The sequence below is a fragment of the Harmonia axyridis genome, chromosome 1 (assembly GCF_914767665.1).
Source record: "Harmonia axyridis chromosome 1, icHarAxyr1.1, whole genome shotgun sequence".
Classification (NCBI taxonomy): Eukaryota; Metazoa; Arthropoda; class Insecta; order Coleoptera; family Coccinellidae; genus Harmonia; species Harmonia axyridis.
Genome location: NC_059501.1, coordinates 21,253,905 through 21,274,957, shown reverse-complemented (window position 1 = coordinate 21,274,957; position 21,053 = coordinate 21,253,905). Strand labels below are relative to the sequence as shown.

At 33.8% G+C, this 21,053-nt stretch overlaps 1 protein-coding gene across 1 annotated transcript in view; it reads right to left on the bottom strand.

The window, feature by feature from the left end:
* Nucleotides 1-21,053, bottom strand: part of LOC123682331 (paired box protein Pax-3-A) — a 47,432-nt gene that overhangs the window by 2,160 nt on the left and 24,219 nt on the right. Inside the window, exons 2-4 of the mRNA XM_045620900.1 lie at nt 19,707-19,736; nt 2,432-2,652; nt 101-320 (exon numbers count right to left, since the gene is read on the bottom strand). Of these exons, the coding sequence (XP_045476856.1) occupies nt 101-320; nt 2,432-2,652; nt 19,707-19,719 (454 nt within the window). The 5' untranslated portion in view covers nt 19,720-19,736. The remainder of the gene's footprint in view (nt 1-100; nt 321-2,431; nt 2,653-19,706; nt 19,737-21,053) is intronic.

Genomic DNA, 21,053 nt, shown 5'->3' with positions numbered 1-21,053 from the left:
ACGTCACATTACCCTTATTGCTACAAGTTGACGTTTTTTAATGTTGATAAATATATGAAATATAATAGATATTAAATTGATATTCATGATTGTTCTTTACCTGTATATACAGTTCTTGACGAAGGTAACATAGTATCTGTTGGGTCTGGCCAAACTCCACTGTTTCGCAATATACGATTTACCGAACTCACTGATGGTATATTGTGCGGTTCACAAACTCGTTGGGTAATAAGCTGTTCTCTGATTTCCCAAGCGAACATCCCTGGGTTTTCCTGTTTGAATCTGAGAATTTTCTTCACCACAGTTGGAGTTGCCACTTGCTGAAACAACATGATATTTAAAGCATCACGATTTGTAAATATTGTATGTTATCTTGATTCGGATTAAACCAACGTTTCGTCTTTATATTTGGGCAACATCAAGGATGCTGACAGAACAAACAAAGAGGTGTAAGTTGAAGTAGAAATATCTATAATGAAAAGAAACAAAGTTGGAGTTTAAATTATTTGCTTAAAAATTTCTATCATTCGAAATGCCTATTTTGAAATCAGGACACAGGCAAATCGATAAAAAAATACCTGTCACTTTATGGTAATTTAAAAAATTCATGAATAATATCTTAGTTACATTTTGGCAGAAAGGAAATAGTATATCAGATACTTTCCAAAAGGAAATTTATCTTGCAATAAAAAAAGTAGCGAAGGTTGTCTTAAATATCGAAAAGTATCTCAGATACCTAACTTGTTATCTATTAGACTAGATATTGCATTATTTATAAATGAACATTTCAGAGAATAACTTGTCTTTGAAGAATAACAAAACACCCAAAATAAATATCTGAGAATGTAATCAACTTTTTTTCGAAAGTATCTTAAACAATTCAGCAAAGTAGGTTCTCAGTTCATAAGATTAATAACCCCCAAACTAAAAATATACGAACAATGACACTAATATTAAATATTAGATTGCAATCGAATGAAATTACATCCCGTTTAAAAATGAATAATGCATAACAAGTGTATAATTATTATTGTTTTCAGTGGAAATGACAACTTGACAATTAAATTACAAGATTTGTGAAGGATTGCAATAATATAATATTTTCGACCTTTCAACTGTTGAACTTGCATTGCAAGATTTGTTTAGCCAAATACTTTTCAGGAGTTTCTTTCTATCTGCAATATCTATAAAATTTCCTTCAATGTTCACTGAATAAAGAATTTTTTCTTATTCATCGATTGAAATAGCTTTTTACAGATATATTTAGGTATATGCATAGAGGTAGAATAGTTCAATACCCACCATGTTAAAGGTTCAAGTTATTTCACAGGTTTCAATGATGAAAAAATTCATATTAAAGGCTCTCTATATTTTCATGCAATTATAATTTTGAACTTTCCGCCTAATGTCATATAAATGACATAATTTCAGGTGTTGGGTGATTTATCAAGATCGAGATATATCGTACAAACATGTCACTAAACAAACGTGTTGAGTATTCTCTATTTTTATCGTGTCTACACTTACAACACATTTGGGATGCCTGGTTGATTACCCTTTGTTCACTTTGTTAAATGTACTTTGGCTACGTTTATTCGGGAAAATTCTCAAAAATAAGAAATTCATCAAATGGTCATTTGATGATAATTTTTTCAACGGTAAGGTTAGGACCACTGATGACAAATCTATCCAAATTATATTCTGTCCGGTGTTAAACACAAAAATCCTCGAACCGAAGAAATTTCTTAGAGTTTTCCGAAGACCCTTCAAATTATGAAAAATCGAAATATCTCGAAAACGGTTTTAAACATATGAAACTCTGAACAAATTCTCATAACCTGAGTACCTTGCTTGAATTGTTTTTTCATGAACCTTTGGAATCTTTGAAAAAAATATTTGAAAGGAAAAATTTCAAATTTTACCTTATTATACAGGATATCCTATACAAAATTTTTCCCCTCAATGATAGGTTGAATATAGAGTTCGGGATCATTTGGGATAGACATGGATTCATATCAATTCGTCGTTTCATAAATCCTGTAATTTTGGAATTTCAAATGGAACTAAAGGACTCTTACTTATAGGAAGTAGCTACATATGTAGAATCATGAAGTTATCGACTCAAAATAGGTACGCTACCCTAAATTTATTTATTTTTTTATTTTTTAAGTTATAGTTGTTGTTATTACTTTTCAACAAACCAAACATAATTTTTCCAATGCATCCAAAGGCAATATCGTGAATGTTTTCAAAGTATTTATCACATACTCTGTTGTATAATTTTAAATCGCAAAACTGTTACCTCAATCTACCGAAGAACGAAGGAGATTCGAATGATATAAACCATATAAGGAATTAATTTTTGATTATTGTTTCTTTATCTATCATGTAATCATTCTTTATGTACATATTCCAGAGTTATAAAAATTACCTTTGTTTTAGATCCTCCAATTGATCCAGGTCTTATCGATCCAGTTTCATAAAATCTAGTCAGAATTTTTGACACACAACCATGGGAGACTAGTAACTGTCTGGAAATATCACAGGGTCGTACCCCCAATAAAGCAAGTTCTACAATTCTTCTCCTAACACAATCAGGTAATGGCCTTCCGTTGACGAATACTCCACCTAACTGATTGACTCCTGCCTGACCTACAAAAAAATTGCATTGTAATGGAGTGAAAAAAAATATCTTTTTCAATAATTCATTCGCTCAGAATTTTGGACGAAGAAGAAAAATATTTCCAAAATATATTCCTCTAATAATAATAATAATAAATCGGTTGCGATAGGGTTTGTCCATACGAGTTTCTCGACAAATCAGCGAGTGAATCATAAAAATTTTCTCTTGGATATTAAAAAAAAATTACACAATAAACTAATTTTTACAGGTTCCAGTAAACCGGACTCTGTTAAGGTTAACCAATCACAAGAAATATCAAAATTCCTATAAAACAGAAAAAAAAACAAATTTAGAATACAGCATGGAAATAAATTACAAATTTCAGAAACAGTCCTGAACGGAGAAATTTTTTTTGAAAGGAAAAAAAAATGAACAAATTAAACATTCCGATGAAAAAACAATATTTTCTCTTCAAAATTCGCTTAGAGTTTAGATCTCTGAGGTTAAGATAGTGTAGGAATAAAGAATGTTTTAATAACCGTTGAACACCTCCTCTTCCAGTTAGTATGACATGTAAATAATCTCTAAAGTGTATAGCCATTGCAAAAGCTTGAAATAAAAAAAAATCAATCCCTAACTTTTCCAATTATTTAAACTGAAAAGATTGCATGGTCCCCCTTTCAAAAATTTTTTTTTTGTGAATTTAGGTCTATTAGAATATACAACATGATGATGATCAATATAATAATTATTAGCAGATTGACAACATTTTATTTAAATCTGTATTGCAATTTCATTATCGGATCTCCCACAGAATTAAAACTAATTTGAATCTTTTTTTGAAACCTTCTAAGTAAATAAATGTTAGTTTAAATAAAATAAAACGAAGTAATTTCCACTATGTTATTTAATTGTTAGCAACAATTGTTTCGCCACACTGTGGCTTCATCAGGCTACATTTCTGAACTGATAAGAGTACAAAGGTTTTCGGAATCTTATATAGGAACAAAATTGACACAAAAATATTCGAAAGGGTATAAATTACAAAGTTATATTGGACCATTTACAGCCTGGGATTTCCAAACTATCGGAAGAAATTCAATAAAGGGGATGAGTTTACATCCGTTTGTTCGTTCAACAGAATATTTTGGGTATTATACCTGTTTATTTCCAGGGATTCTAAGAGTGTTAGTCTTAAGCTCTTGTTTTCTAAATGAAGAATTTTAAAGTTATTATTGAAGGTATGGTCCCATTCTTTTAAGTGATTCGCGTAGGTTGAAAACGAACTATCAGATGTATAACTCTTTTGGTGTTCCTTTATCCTTTTATTGAACGATCTTCCTGTTTGTCCAATATAAACCATAGGGCAATCATTACAGGTTAACTTGTAGACACCGGATTTAGTTTCTTTATCTGTTTTGTCTTTATTGTTTTTAATGAACATCTCTAAGTTGTTACTTGTTTTGTAGGATATTGTGTAATTGAATTTTGTTTTCAAGTATTCAGCAATCTTTTCAGAAATATTATTAACATAAGTTAACGAAAAAAATTTAGTATCAATACCATAATTTACCTTAGGGTATGTTAGACTCAAAGCTTGCTTTCTTTGTTTATTCCTCAAAATTTGATCAATAACATGTGGACTGTAACAGTTATTCACAGCTATTTGTTTAATTAAATTTAATTCTTTACAAAAATTAGCATGATTCATAGGTATATTGATTAATCTATGGATCATACAATTGTATGCAGCCATTTTTTGGTTTAACGGGTGGTTAGAAGTAGCATGGATGGTAGTATCAGTATGTGTAGGTTTTCTAAAAATACTGAAACTATGATAGTTATTATTTCTGGTAATTGTTAAATCAAGAAAGTTGAGAGAATTGTTATGTTCAATTTCAGAAGTGAATTTGATACTTGGGTGAATGTTATTGATAAATTCTGTGAACAAAGAAAGTTGTCTATTTGTACCTTTGAAGCAACATATAATATCGTCTACATATCTAAACCAATAAATTGATACTAAATTTTTTTCGTTAACTTATGTTAATAATATTTCTGAAAAGATTGCTAAATACTTGAAAACAAAATTCAATTACACAATATCCTACAAAACAAGTAACAACTTAGAGATGTTCATTAAAAACAATAAAGACAAAACAGATAAAGAAACTAAATCCGGTGTCTACAAGTTAACCTGTAATGATTGCCCTATGGTTTATATTGGACAAACAGGAAGATCGTTCAATAAAAGGATAAAGGAACACCAAAAGAGTTATACATCTGATAGTTCGTTTTCAACCTACGCGAATCACTTAAAAGAATGGGACCATACCTTCAATAATAACTTTAAAATTCTTCATTTAGAAAACAAGAGCTTAAGACTAACACTCTTAGAATCCCTGGAAATAAACAGGTATAATACCCAAAATATTCTGTTGAACGAACAAACGGATGTAAACTCATCCCCTTTATTGAATTTCTTCCGATAGTTTGGAAATCCCAGGCTGTAAATGGTCCAATATAACTTTGTAATTTATACCCTTTCGAATATTTTTGTGTCAATTTTGTTCCTATATAAGATTCCGAAAACCTTTGTACTCTTATCAGTTCAGAAATGTAGCCTGATGAAGCCACAGTGTGGCGAAACAATTGTTGCTAACAATTAAATAACATAGTGGAAATTACTTCGTTTTATTTTATTTATAATGAATTTCCGCCAAGTAAGGACCGAATCCATTAAATGTTAGTTTGAATCACACATATTTTGCGTTTTCTTTTGATATAATGCATGCTTAAATGTTTCATATTCAAACTGAGGTTCGCACTGAAAAATATTTGTTCATTGTAATAAACAATGTAATTTTTCATAAATATAATCCAGTTTCATTCCTTAATGTATACCTCTTGATCATTGATATTATGAGTCCCTATTAATTAATATAATCCGAATCTGAAATTGATGTAGAGTGAATTGTAATATATTATTGATAATAAGTATAACCGATCGAATAATTTCATTGGTTCAATGACAAAAAAATTCATCAGTATGAGTAATGACTTTTCATTGTATTAATCTTTCGATTCATCAATCCAATGAACTACCTCATTGAATTTACGTTCACTTTTGGTTTAGTGCGGCGTGCCACCGATTTTTACTATCTGCCAACTATAGTTATACCACATTCAACCTAATTTTTGCAAAACATCAAACTGGAATTTCACATGGCTCAATTTTTGGATGAATCTGCTAAAATCCGCTTTGGGGCTACAGAAAGGCTATGACCTACCCCAATTTCTCTCTTCACCCTGCTGAGTTACTCGCGTGTAGCTATCAACAGAATACCTATATTCGTAATAGGAGAAATTATTCTGTCGAACACCTTTCGGAAAACAACAGGAGGTCTTCCTAATAATCAGAAATTTAGTTTGCGTGAGAGAAAATCTTGCACCTTGCACCTGCTAAAATCTTCCCTTTTCAATAATTGCCGCATAATATCGAATGGTTTGAACTAATTTTCATGTTATTGGTAGATAACTCTAGACTGTAGTTTGTAAATAATTCACCTCGTTCAAATTGAGAATGGAAAGTATGGCTCTCAAGTTTTTAGTGCCGTTCAGATTCCAATAACAGGTATAAATTTTTTTAATCCGAGTATATACTATGTACCTTTATTTTTTTTTCATTAGCTAATGTAAAAATGTTGTTATAGCTCTTCTGTATATACATTCCGTTTTCTCAGATTACGATCCAATTCGTTCGTTTTGTAGCAAACAGTAATTATTTTTTCATGCACAACCACCCTCTGAAGTTTGTCCCACTTTTTAGATAAATGCAAATTTTCAGATGCAAAATCTTGCATTGTGCACCTCATATAAAAAATATGTAGTGTAGGTATACAACAATAATTTGAAGACGCCCTCTGAGAGAATTGGAATAAGATAAGCATAATAAACTCAATTTTATTGATTTTTTCACGATAGTGAAAAATTGAATACATATTTGTCGGACCATTTTCAAAATTATGCGAATATACTATGTATTCATCAGATTTGAGGAGAGTTTGACAACTACTCATTTATAGCAGAATAAATTAATTTATATCATTCCAGTTATCAATATACCTACTAGATATGAATATTCGAAAGCGTCAATATTGCAGATGAATTATGAAATTCATCCAAAATGATTATTTTTTAATTATATATTTTTTTTGAAGATTTGAATATGAGTTGGAGAAAATAATAAACCATTGTGTAATATTTGCAATGTTTTTAATATTTTTTAACAATATAGAAGTGATAAGGTACACGGTAATTTATCATGTCATCTTTTAAAACAATATTTTTTCATGAATAATTCATAAGACACTGTTTTCGAATAAACGTGGAAAATTGGCACTTTTTTATATGCTCAAAGTAAAGTTTTGCAGATTTTGTCAGAACTAACATTCCTTGGGGAATCCATGAATGAGCTGAAAATGGACACGCTCTGAAAACTTGTCAAGCGGACGAGAATTTGATTTTACATGGTAATATCGTTCCAGGCAATATTTTGATTAATTCCAACGAGTTTCCTCATTTCTGTATCTACTCGCATCTGATTGATCAATTGAAATAAATCATACGAATCTGTAACTGTTATCTTCCATACATAACGTATAATATCGAGTATAATATGTAATTCCAATCTGACTCATATCTCAAATATTCAATTTAACGGTGGAATGGAAGAAAATATTATAATAAGTCTTCTTTTCGTAGCCAATTATAATTTTTGAACGACAGTCGATTCAAATTTACTTCATGTTATACTATTATACTGGAATTTTAAGCATGTAAGAAACATGGTTCGGGTAGACAGTCCTTTGATATCTATCAGCAAACATCATGCAATTTCTGCAATTGACATGTAGTTAGCTTGTATTAATATTTATGAACAATGTCCATCCTATTATCAACTCTTTAAATAGCATGGTCGTTCTCATTCGTAAACGAAAAAATGAAATATTTCTGCCTTTTTAGCAATCAAAGAGGATTGACCATAAAATATTGCGAGATACTAGGTGAATTTTGAAATGTGATTCCTGATAAGTATTCATCAGATTCTAATAATGAATGATAAAAAACATTTTTAGCTGTAGTAAGTAGTTGAATAATTCAAACCATTCTTTTTCACCTCATCAAAAAAAAATTACTAATTACACAGTAGCTGTAGGTAGCTGTTCTGAGAAATTCTAGGAAAAAGGAAGTGTTCATAGAAGACATGAAGGGTTTTTCAATTAGAGATTTCAATTTGAATAGCAAGCTATCAGGCACCTTCCATTTTTGAATCTGACATATTTTGACATGTAACAAATAAAAACTACGCCATCATTAAAAATGAAACGATACAAGCTCCAACAATGCCTTGGAATTGTAAAAATTCACTCCAAATTGGACACAATTTTGCAGACAAAGCATTTTTGCGACAGCAATAATGAAACAAAGTAAAAGTTTATGGCTTCTGTCATATGATAACATATTACATCTGTATGAAAATCTAAAAATTACTCATTTAACAGTTTGTTCCGACGGTGATTGCAATGTTATATAACATTTTTAGTATTTATGCCATTCTGTCTCAGTTTTTATGCAGTTAACAAAGTGTAGAGTTCTAATATTCTCTGTACTCAGATAAATTTATCCATATTGGACTAACTGAACTTGGTAAGCAAATATTTTAAACTTCTATTCTGTTTCCTTCTATTTATACATATGTGTAACTTCAACTTATACCTTTTCGGTTTGTTTTCTCCGAAGCCTTGATAAAGTCTAAACATATAGACGAAACGTAGGCTCAGTCCAAATTGGTCGCCTAAGTTCAATAGTCCTAAACCAGTATAGCGAACTTCAACATGTTGGTTCAAGGATGTGAGAACACCGAATCTACTCCGAACATTTTTCATCAATATGAGACTAAGAGAACACATTGTCAACCCTTACATTTTTTTCGGAAAAGCTTGGCATGCAAACGTTCATGGCAAAAGAGAATACCCACATCACATTTTATTAAAATAGCCTAAGAATTTTAGAAGTAAATACTCTCACAAGAGTATGCGGATACACACATAAAAACCGAGGTTCTAGCAGTCTATACTTGCACCCAATTGTGCAGCCTGATAGGGGCGCTTATTCACATCAGTATGGACAGCCAGGCCACGCTGAGATCCCTGGAATCATAAAGCCAGGGGTATCTACTGACATGGTAGTGCCGTTATACCATAAAGCAACTGACCAGATGGAATAAAGTAACTCTACTATGGGTACCGGGGCATTGTGGTATTGAAGGAAACGAAAAAGCCGATGAACTTGCAAAAAGGGCATCAATGTTAACATGTGTTGGTCCTGGGCCCTTCTGTGGGTTTGGAAAATACCAATATAAATATATATTTTGTAGTTAAGAGGATCGTCGATGCAGCTCGAAAGAAGGGATGGGAGGTTGTCGAGGAGCCTCACATCAGAGACACCAGAGGCAGGCTCAACAAGCCCGATATGGTCTGCACCAAAGGCGCGGAGGTGATAGTTGCAGACGTGGGGGTGTCATGGGAGGCCCCTAGGTCGCTCTCTGAAACATATGATCTGAAGAGAGCGACATATGATCAGCCAGAGCTGTTGGAGGTGGTGGCGGCAAGGAATCCTGGCAGAAGCATCCGAGTTCTACCTTTCATCATCGGAGCAAGGAGGTTCTGATGCCGAGAAAGCAGTGCCCTTCTACAAGCCCTCTCAATAGACACCACGCCAATTAGAAGGGACCTCGTGATGACAACTCTACGAGGAGGATGGTCCATCCACAAAGATGTCAGTCGCAGAGCGTGGGATTAGCATTTTATCTTTTGCTACCTCTGGCAAGATCCACAGAGCGTAATTGATCTTTTGTGCGTGTTGCATGTGTTCGTGTTCGGGATTATGGCCTTTTCCGCTCTAAGTGTGTGAGAGTGAACGGTTGAGCGTCATCAGAGACAATTTTTGATTTTCTCTTATACCATTGTTCACTGCCGACATTCCTTTGTTACCTTGTGATATATACTTACATGTACCATCGAATTGTGTCCTATATACACTTGCACTATTTGTAATTCACACTGTTTACTTGAATAAAGATCTTTAACAGCAGTCCAACAATGAGAGTGTGATAATAGAAAAACCCTCTGGAGGAACACTCCGGGTCTTGCTCAGGCAAAGAAATTTGTGGTGCTTTCACTGATCTATAGCAGAAAGCTCTTGAAGCTACCACGAGCTGAGTTTCAGGTATTGGTGGGACTGCTGACAGAACACTGTCAGTGCAAATACCTTTTGTACCGCATGGGTGAATCAGCAGATGAGATCCGCAGGTTATGTGAGAAGGAGGTAGAAACAGCCAAACACATAGTGTGCAAATGTCCGGGGCTGTCTGGCCTAAGAACCAATCATATGGGAAAGTCAGTTCTGGATACTCAAGAAGTAATAGCCAAGGCTCCTAAGGATGTCATCAGTTTCGTTTATACTATCGACGACCTCCCTGGGTTTATATGAATAGGTAGGGTTGAGAGCAAAAGATCAATTTGGTCGCAGCTCTCGGAAGGCTAACAGGACTGCGACGACCCCGATTCAGTGAATATTAAATGAGAATAAGTGGAAACACAAACCGAAGTCAAGGTTGTGGAGGATGACCTGAAATGCATTTAACAAGCGTGAATTTTTCATCTGAAAAGTTTCCTCAACCTCCGGTAGATTCGAATGCAAAAAACTGCATACCGGTAGCCAAAGAATGTAAGCTCAGATTTGATTTTACAACAAAAAATTAAACACCCGAATTCCTACCATATTATACAAGTGACAATTCCGTCTGAGGTAATGGATCGAAAAGCATGCAATTCCAAGGAGTTATTGCAAATTAAATAAGTCTGTTGAGCAATGTTTAATACACTAGTAATTATCTTTACGACTTTATCTTCATGGATTCCAGTCGGTGAACGGAAATATAATTGTTAAGACCCCATAAAACCTTCACGGATTCGTGTTACAGAATGCTTAAAAATCCGATCTTCGCAATGAGTTTTCTCCTACACATCTTCTAAGATGCATTGAATAGAGCCATTTCGAATCAAGTCATAGGTTAAGTGGTGGATGTTTTTAAGCAATAAAATGACTACCGTTTCGATTGTTTATTCAAATCAGTTTTTTGTTGGATACTCGATAATAGGAAAGCATTGTTTGTTGCAATGGTCATGGTTGCACTGACAGAGGCAATGAATCAGTGTAGGAATTCTTTGCGGGACTACATTTCGTGAGAATGGTTTGCACAGGTGTACCCATGTTCGATTTTGAAAACATCATGTCAGTTAATTGAAATACAAGCAGTTTAAGAATATATTCATTTTATATTACAAAAAATATGACAATTTTTTCAGTTTTTTCCAAATTGTCAATTTTCGTACTTAATCTTTTTTCGATAAAACGCAAAAATCAAAAAAAGGAATCGTTAAGAATCAATTTCATCTTTCGTCTTTCCAATCGAGCCAAAACATCGCCTCCATCTAGTAATACCCTAGAGAATTCGACACTTGGCTTTTTGACTATAACAGGCCAATTGAAAAGTCCCCGGTCTACCATAGCAAAACACATTTTTTTGGCAAAATTCGGTTTTATTTTTCAACGGAGTTGACTTCGAGAGCGATACTGCAATTATAACGATCTACCAACTTTTCGATATAATTTTTGTAGTACGATTTGTCTTTCGCTTCAGGCCTCAGTTTTGGCGATTACTTCTTCATCGGCGCTAAATTTCTTTCCAGCGAGCATTCTTTTGAAGTCTGAGAACAGGAAAAGTCGCTGGGGGCCAGATCTGAATAATACGGTGGATGCAGAAGCAATTCTAAGCCCAGTTCATGCAATTTTGCCATTGTTTTCATTGATTTTTGACACGGCGCATTGTCTTGATGAAACAGCACCTTTTCTTCTTCAAATAAGGCCGTTTTTTTAACGATTTCATCCTTTAAACGATCCAACAACGCTATATAATAATCGCTGTTGATGGTCTGGCCCTTTTAGAGGTAATCAATGAATATTATACCTTGCTCAGCCCAGAATACTGATGCCATAATCTTGCCAGCTGACTGTTGTGTTTTCCCTCGCTTTGGATTCGGTTCATCGTGTGCAGTCCACTCAGCTGACTGTCGATTGGACTCCGGAGTTAAATCATGGAGCCATGTTTTATCCATTGTCACATATCGACGCAACAATTCTGGTTTATTGCACTTGAACAGCTTTAAACACTGCTCAGAATCATTAACACGTTGTTGCTTTTGATCGATTGTGACCTCGCGCGGCACCCATTTTGCACACAGCTTTCTCATGTACAAATATTCGTGGATGATATGATGTACACGTTCAGATGATATCTTCACAATGTCTCCTATCTCGATCAACTTCACTTTAAGGTCATTCAAAATTATTTTGTGGCCTTTTTTGATTTTTTCGTCAGTGGCAGCCTCTTTTGGGCGTCCATGGCGTTCGCCGTCTTCGGTGCTCATTTCATCACTTTTGAGCTTAGCGTACCAATCAATGATGGTTGGTTTTCCTGGTGCAGATCCCGGAAACTCTTCATCAAGCCAAGGTTTTGCTTCAACTATATTTTTTCCCCTCAAAAAGCAATATTTCATCAGCACACGAAATTTGTTTTTTCCATCTTCTTTCAAATAATAAAAGTAGCTACACTCACAACAAAATATCTCACAAACTAATGGTCGAACTGCTGTCAAATTTTGACACGTATCGTTTGAAGGTTGATACTAACTAAAAATCATATGGATTTAATACTAGCACCGCCATCTGTGCTTCAGACCGGGGACTTTTCAATTGGCCTAATATCTGATTTCTTGGCCAGTTGTAAGTACACAAAAACTATTACTACAGAAAAATTGATGAAATTTCAGTCATTCTAGGAGTCCCTTAGTAGTAAAATATTAAAAGAATTATTCATTTTATATTCATTGAGATCACTTAAAATTAGGCAAAAATTCAAGATACATTTTCGTCGAAATTACTTGTCCAATTTGGTCGTTTTTTTTTTTTAATGACAGGTCATTTTCTTCTGAACGTTAGTGTTGTATCCGCATAAAATCCTCTATTTTATATTTATCGCATTTATTATCTATTTCTACATTTAAATTTGTTCTCTCAATGAGGAGTTTCAAATTTCATGGAATAAAAGCATTGAATATTTCCTTTGGTTTCAAGAACTGCTCAGAAACAATCAATATCAGTGAAAGGTGAAATTTCGTTTCTCTTCAACTCCTAAGTGCGGAGAAAGAAAATAATATACTAAAACAAAAAATCCAGAATTGTCGCGAAAACAATTGACCAAAACAAAAAAGTAACGACCTCAATTGTAACACACACAATTACCACAGCCTGAAATTGATCAAACGCCCTCATTCCATTTTACAAATCGATCCAATTCAGATGCAGTTTCGACTTAAAAATTATAATCATTGCTTATTATCTTTTGATTATCATGTATTCCCACTAAAAACCCATGGTCGGTGGTAGAAAATGCCATCAGTTCGCAGGTGTGATGTTGATTCAAAAATAATTACAGATTTCGGAAATAAAGAGAAGAGCGGCTTCTACACGTCACGACATACGTAAGTTGGTAGGTATTTACACTGAAATTTACATCCTTAAGTATGCTCATTAATCGCAGGTTGTTGGATGAATATAACTACTGACACCCAAGTTACTTAACAGGCATTGTTCTTCGTGTACCTATGCACTTATTTACATATTTACATTTCATTTGTATCGAATATGACCACCAGCATAATTCTGAGTGCTTTTCGAATTAACTCGTTATTGGTATAATCCATAATAATTGAAATATTTGCAGCACAGAAATCTCTTTATGACATATTTTGACTATAAGAGAGCTTTCGACTCAATTCCACATGGCTAGCTGACAAAAATTCTGGAAATATACTAGATTGATCCAATTACAATAACTTTTCTGAAGTGTGCAACTGAATAATAAATATCGAACACTCTACGGCGAACATAACTATTAAGCAGTTTCCAATTTCCAGAATTATTGAGACCTTTATGCTTCTGCTTGGCGCTGAACACCCTTTCAAAACAACTGAATGACCTGAAAAATGTTTCAATATCAAAGGCAATAGTAAAACTATTACGCTCAATCATTTGCTATACATGGATGATTTGAAACTAACAGGCAACAAAAACCACTTGCAAATTATGGATAAACTAGTAGAGAATTTTTCGAAAGATGACATTCGGAATGGACAAGTGTCGTAGTGCGAGGAAGAATTCAAGATGAACCAATCGCTCTTTTTAGTGGACAATAAATAAAAGAAAAGCATGTAAATAATCGGACGATCTCTAAAAATACTTAGGAATGAAACAAAACCGACGAATCAACCATCAAAAAATGAAAACTTTACAACTGTGATCATAAGGAGATCTAATAAAGTTTCAAAAAGAAACTTCAACAGCAAGAACATGACTAGAGCCATCAAAACATATGCATGTTCAATCCTAACATACTCTTTCGGTATAATTCAATGGAGTATAACAGATTTAGAAAACCTGTAATGCAAAATGAAATCTTTGATATCAAAAGCACACAAGCACTATTCGAAAAGTAGCATTGAGAGGACGACACTGCCGAGGAATAAAGGAGACAGAGGTCTGCTAGACATCAAGAAACTTGGGCTCATGGGCAAATAGAATGCTTGCGAACATACATACGAAGACAAAGCAAGTATGTCAGAGGTTTACCAAACATTGTGTGAGGCAGACGAATCAACACCTTTACAATTGCACAAGGAGCAATTTCCATACAACCACCAAACAATGCAAGAAAAACTGCAACGATGGAGAGAGAGAAGCCGCTACATGGACGACATATCAACTATTGTCGAACTTTTGGCCAAGGTTTTTTTAACCATCCTAGATCAAGTGATTTCACAGAGAAATTAATTATTGCAAGGATATCATGAAGGATCGAACTATTACTGACGATCGATGCCGAAATGGGTGTCCAACGAATTCGACAACCCAACATATCACGAGTGGATATCAAATATTTGCAAAAAATGAGTATAAAGAGAAACACGATGCAGTAGGAAGATACTCCACCAAGAATTGTCAACCACATTAGAACTAATTCATTCGGAAAAGTGCCATACTACAAGAACGCTATAAACTGTACTGGGATCGTACGGTTTTGACTTATAAAACAGTTTCTCACAACAGACAGTCGATAAACATCAGAAAAGAAGACAGCAATACTCATCGACGTAGCAACACCAAATAACAATAACAGAGGCCGACAAAAATATCAAAATATAAGGACCTCTAGTTGAAGCGCCAGTGGGGAATGATATCAACGAGAACTATTCGAATTATCATCTTAACAACTGGAATAGTGCCTAAAAATCTCAAGAGAAATAGGACTTAGTGAGTATACAGGGTGGCCACTTTTTCAATGGGATTGTATTGGTAACTTTTAAACCATTAGAGTTAGAAGGTCGGTCAAATGGAGAAAAAGTTGCATGCATAGAAGCATTATCAAGCAGTTCAAACAAATCGAGATTATCAGGGCCGGTTATTGAGATATCATAAAAAAGTAAATTCTGTCATTTTGTTTTTTCTTTTTTTCCCACTTTATTTCAAATATTATCAAAAAATGTTACAGGAATTTTTTATTCGACAGTAAATTGTTCTCAATTTGACGTAATCAGATTTCGTATCCAACGTTTCGTGCTCTCTGGGGCACCCTCAACCTCATTTTTTTCAATACGGACCTGTATATTTTATGACACGGTTCGAAATAACTTTTAACGCTGAATTCAACGATATATCATACAATGTCATTCAAAGTTGGTTTTAGGTGATTTTGACCCTTATCCTAATTTCTTTGGGTCGGATCTGTATTACATTTCGGTATCTTTAGTTTAATTGACAACAAGCAATACATTTCGATGAGAAAATCAACTTACTCATCTTGAACTGAATGGAACATATCAGAATCAAATCAAGAAACAAGTAATAATTATTCACATATTTCAATTCATAATAATTAAACGAATTATCATTTAATGAAAGAAAAATCGAATGATTATTCGAAAGTAAATGAAAATGAATGAAGTAAGTGTTCGAAATGTCCACCATTTTGTAAAATGCACTTAACGGTTCTGGAACCCATACTTCTTATACATTTGCTTATTTCGTCTTCTTGAATACCTTCCAATACATTCTCAATCTTCCCGCGAGAAATCACTATTGTTGGATTTGTCATTTGTTCCAGAATCGAACTTTATTTTGATATCATTACGATATAAGTTTTGGAGGCTTGGTATTCAAATTTAAAATCATTGTATTCGCGTCTCTTGACTATTTTATTAACAGCAGTTTTTGATAAATTGCATTCACTTCAGATCAGACCCAAAGAAATTTGGATAAGTGTCAAAATTACCTGAAAATCAACTTTGAATGACATTGTATGCTATATCGTTGAATTCAGCGTTAAAAGTTATTTCGAAAAGTGTCATAAAATATACAGGTCCGTATTGAAAAAAATGAGGTTGAGGGTGGCCCAGAGAGCACGAAACGTTGGATACGAAATCTGATCACGTCAAATTGAGAACAATTTACTGTCGAATAAAAAATTCCTGTAACATTTTTTGATAATATTTGAAATGAAGTAAAAAAAAGAAAAATCAAAATGACAGAATTTACTTTTTTATGATATCTCAATAACCGGCCCTGATAATCTCGATTTGTTTGAACTGCTTGATAATGCTTCTATGCATGCAACTTTTTCTCCATTTGACCGACCTTCTAATTCTTATGGTTTAAAAGTTAACAATACAATCCCATTGAAAAAGTGGCCACCCTGTATATGTAATATAATGCAAAAAGCTATTTATTTATATTCTGCAAAGATAGTCAGAAAATTCCTAGGAGGCGACGGATAGGTCCAAGGATCGGCGGTATTGCAAGGAAGAGGACCAGAGGGACTGTTGTTGAAGCATGTATTGTTCCATTTTTTGTAATAACGTAGTGTTCACTCCTCAAATATCAAAAGGGAGAAAGGAGTTAATCCCTTACTAATTGAAATTATCCTTGACATAAACCAAAACTGCACAACGAACATCAGAACAGGTGGACTTCTATCCAGTGATATAAAGATGAATAAAGGTGTAAGACAAGGTGACTCACTAAGCCCTCTCATATTTAACTTGATTATGGACAAAATAACAGAAAAACTGCCAAGAACAGCGGGATACAAGATGGGGAATATGTATTTTCATGTTGTCTCCTACGCCGATGACGCCGTATTGATTTCTGACTCAAAAGACGATCTACAGAGAATACTTCACGCTTTCAACCAGGAAGCCAAATCATTGAATATGCTCATAAACACAACTAAAACAAAGTGTATGGTAACATCTAAAGAACCCATAAGATGTAAACTGGAGATTGATGGAAAGATGGTGGAACAGGTGAGAGAGTTCACATACTTAGGAGCAGACATCACTAGCGACCGAGATCTAAAGCGGGAAGTAAGAAATCAGACAATGAAAGCGTCGAGGATATCAGGTTGTCTTCAGGATATTGTATGGCGCAATAAATATCTCAACATAAACAGCAAAGTTAGAATATATAAGACAGCCATCCGACCCATCATTACTTATGCTGCGGAGGCAAGACCAGATACGGCAAGGACAACACAGATGATGAGTACGACAGAGATGAGGATAATAAGGAGAATACATGGAAAGACTTCACTGGACAAGGTGAGAAATGAGGAACTAAGGGAACGAAGCGGGATTGAAGACGTGGGAAAGTTTGTGAGGCAGAGGAGAAAATACTGGAATAAGCACATAGAGAGAATGTCGGACAACAGACTGGTGAAAGGAGCAAGGCAGAACAAACCCACGGGGAAGAGAACCCAGGGAAGACCATCGAAACGTTGGAAAGAATGCTGGACGTCTACTTCGGAAGAGGCTGATTAATTATTAACAGGCAGACGCCTACCTATATGAACTACCAGCTCATGTAAGCAAGAAGAAGAAGAAGAAGAAGAAATATCAAAAGGTTACATGCTTCAAAAGTTGAAGCTACCTAGATAGTGGGTTATTCAAAATGGAACCTCTCATTGAAAAACCCTGTATAAGCAGAACTAAAGAAAATTCTAGAAGAACCTTGAAAAATGAATAACCAATATTCAAATCTGATTTCAAACTTCGTGCGAAGAATTTTGTTGTGATCGTCGTCAGAACGATTGAAAAACTCAAGCCGAATACAGAAAAAAAAGATGAAAACAGCACTGAGATTATGCTTTCTAGCGCTCGGTCATTCATGCGCCGATTGCACCATTGGATATACCTATATACAGTGGTGTGGTCTCAAAGAGCACAACTTGGGCACAAATGAAGGAGCGCATCACAAAGGCTGTTTACTTCACGACATTAATGTCCTCATTTCAAATTCAATGAACAAAACATTAGATTTCATAATATGATATTGTTAAACTGCATCTTGTCATGTTGATTGGTAGATTAGCATTTTCGATCAAGAGGTTTAAAAATTAATTATTATCGCTGCCCTTAACCGGAGGTGTGGTTGAATAAATTCAAAGTGAATTTCTTAATTACTTAACATAACTTCTTCGGATTTGATCGGTGAATGCCCCTGTCTTCACCGTCCTTAAAAGAAGACCCGTATGGTTGAAATTATTCAAACTTGCATCAAAAGTCAATAGATGAAGTCTGAAGGAAGCATTCCCGCATGAAATTTCAGGATGCAGCTTTTTCCTGATATTTCCACCTACATACTAACATCCTCTCTCCTAGAAAAAGTATTTATGCTGCAAGAGGATTTCAATAAATTGATTACCTACTTGATATTAATCGATAGATGAACGTGTATATTGACTGAAGGCTGGTCAGGGTCGGATTATCACAAATTCAAAGTTTATGGTCTTTGAAAAATCACTTGATTATGTTAGAAATATATCGGTTATACAAATTTCAAATCAGAATTGAATAACAGTTATTTTATTTCCACTCTTTAATTGTACAGAGTGTTTCCAAATTAAACGTAAAACTTGAAGAAGGTGTTGTTATAATTCATTTGCTGTCGATTGAGCCATATTTATTGATAACCGAAAATCAGCAGTTTCCGAAATATTTGAGTTCTTGTGTTTTTAGAAAAATTTCTACCTTATTTCATTTTCGTCAACTTTTTCTAAATTTTGGATTATTTTCAGCAAATTTTGATTTGAAAGAGGAAAGAAGCAAAGAAAGGAAAGCAATGAATTGAATATTTTTTTATTGCAATTTAACTCAAAATTTCAGTAGAAAATGTATTTATGAATTATGTTTGTAATGACCTCCACCATTCGTTATAAACGTGCCCTCTTTCTTATTTCTTCAGTTGTTACTTCCCCCCTGAATATTTCTACTGCTAAGTCTATTTTAACGTTGTTGAATCCGGACTTCTCGTTGGCCATGAAAATTATCCAAAATTATAATCAAATCTGGTCAACGTAAAAAAAATTGAAGAGAAATGAAGTAAGGTGAAAAATTTTTTTGAAATCTCAAGAACTCAAATATCTCGTAAACTGTTGATTTTCGGTTATCAGAAAATATGGCTCAAACTACAAAAATGAGTCATATTAGCATGTCCTCCAAGGTTCACGTCTAATTTGGAAATAAACTGTATAAATAACAATTGTTTGGCTACACAGTAGTTTCTTTAGATTTTTATGAAAGAATATCTTTTTTCACTTTTATATTATCAGATCTTTTGAAAATGAAATCCTAATCAAAATAATACTAAATGATATTTCAATGAATCGTCTCAGAAGTAATGAAGAAGTGAATTCGATATCTTCCATACCGTTTTCTATTGTTTACAGAATATTCGTAAATGAAAATTTCTTTCTGACATCTGATAGGAGAAGTTTCAACATATCGAACCATATGTTTGGCCAGCAAGTATGTACTTTGCAAACCTAGGAAATGAGTTGTTTACTCACCAGTATGTGGCATTGTGTAGAACACCTTTTCTGAAAAAAAAAAATTAACATTCACTTCAGTTGGAAGAAAAAAAAACTAATTATCAAAACAGAAAGAAGAAATTATAGAGCCAAGCTTTATTTTAATCTCTTTGACCATTTTGTGGTAGGTAATACCATGAGGCATCTAATTTTAACGAAAAAATCTAAAAAACACGTTGCTAAGTAGGTAATATTTTAACAAGAAGCTTAAGTGCTGGTGACAACAAAAATCCAAGTCGAAGACGAGGTTTTTTGTACTCGCACTAATGCTTTTTGAAAAAAAAACTTTGCTTTATGTTTTTTTGATTTTTTTCACAGGAAAAATCATATGCCCGAATGCCATTTGACAAAATTATTTCATGAGACCATAAGAACTTGTTATCGAAGGTATTGAAATTTTTGTTGACAACAACTGTCAAGTTTTGCCGCGGGTAAACTGCTGACAAGTGCTGTCATATAGTTTTTCCATCTAGAAACCATTTTTAATTTTGAATTGAATGTTTGATAGAAGATAATACAATCGAAAGGTACAAAAACATCACGGGTTATAAAAGGTTTTCCAATAAAAGGTTTCATTTTGAATAGCCCTCTGTCTGGACAGCTGTCACCTTTGAAAATGTCATTTTTTGACAAAATAACTAAACATTACTACAAATAGAAATATACACGATTCAACAACGCAATAAAATTGTTAAAATTAACTAAAAAAATGGTTAAAATTGATTGGACCCAATCTATATAAATATCTCCCTACAAACCAATGTTTACCATTTTTTCCTTTTTTTCTGTTTCTGCATGATAGCTGTGATTTTAATGTGGTATATTTTCAAAGTGACACACTGTAGAAGTATCAAGAGATGTATCTATATTCTATTCAGTTTATTGATCTACAAGAACTAGTGATTTCAGCATGGTATTATCGTAAACATTTGAAATTGGGAGTTATATTTTCAGAGTAGAATTCAAAATTATAGCTTATTATGATATTTTTGGTCCGATTGAAGTTTTTGAAAGAAAAAGACTTTTTAATTATTGAATCGTTTTACTATCATTTCAATGAACAAATATTGAAACTGGGAGCAAGTCCTAAAGTTAAGCTCCTATTGCGAGATTCCCATGGAAAAAGTCGAAAACAAAATCAAGAAGAAGAAGTCGATCATTATCAAGTTATGATCGAGCGCATTTACCTCGCAATCATCCGAAAGATATGATTTTTTATGCAAATTTCTAATCTTATCGGGAAATCTATCCATGACACAACGGCGTGTTCCAATAAAACGTCAGGTATGCCGACCATAGGAAATGATGCAAATAAACTGAAATTAG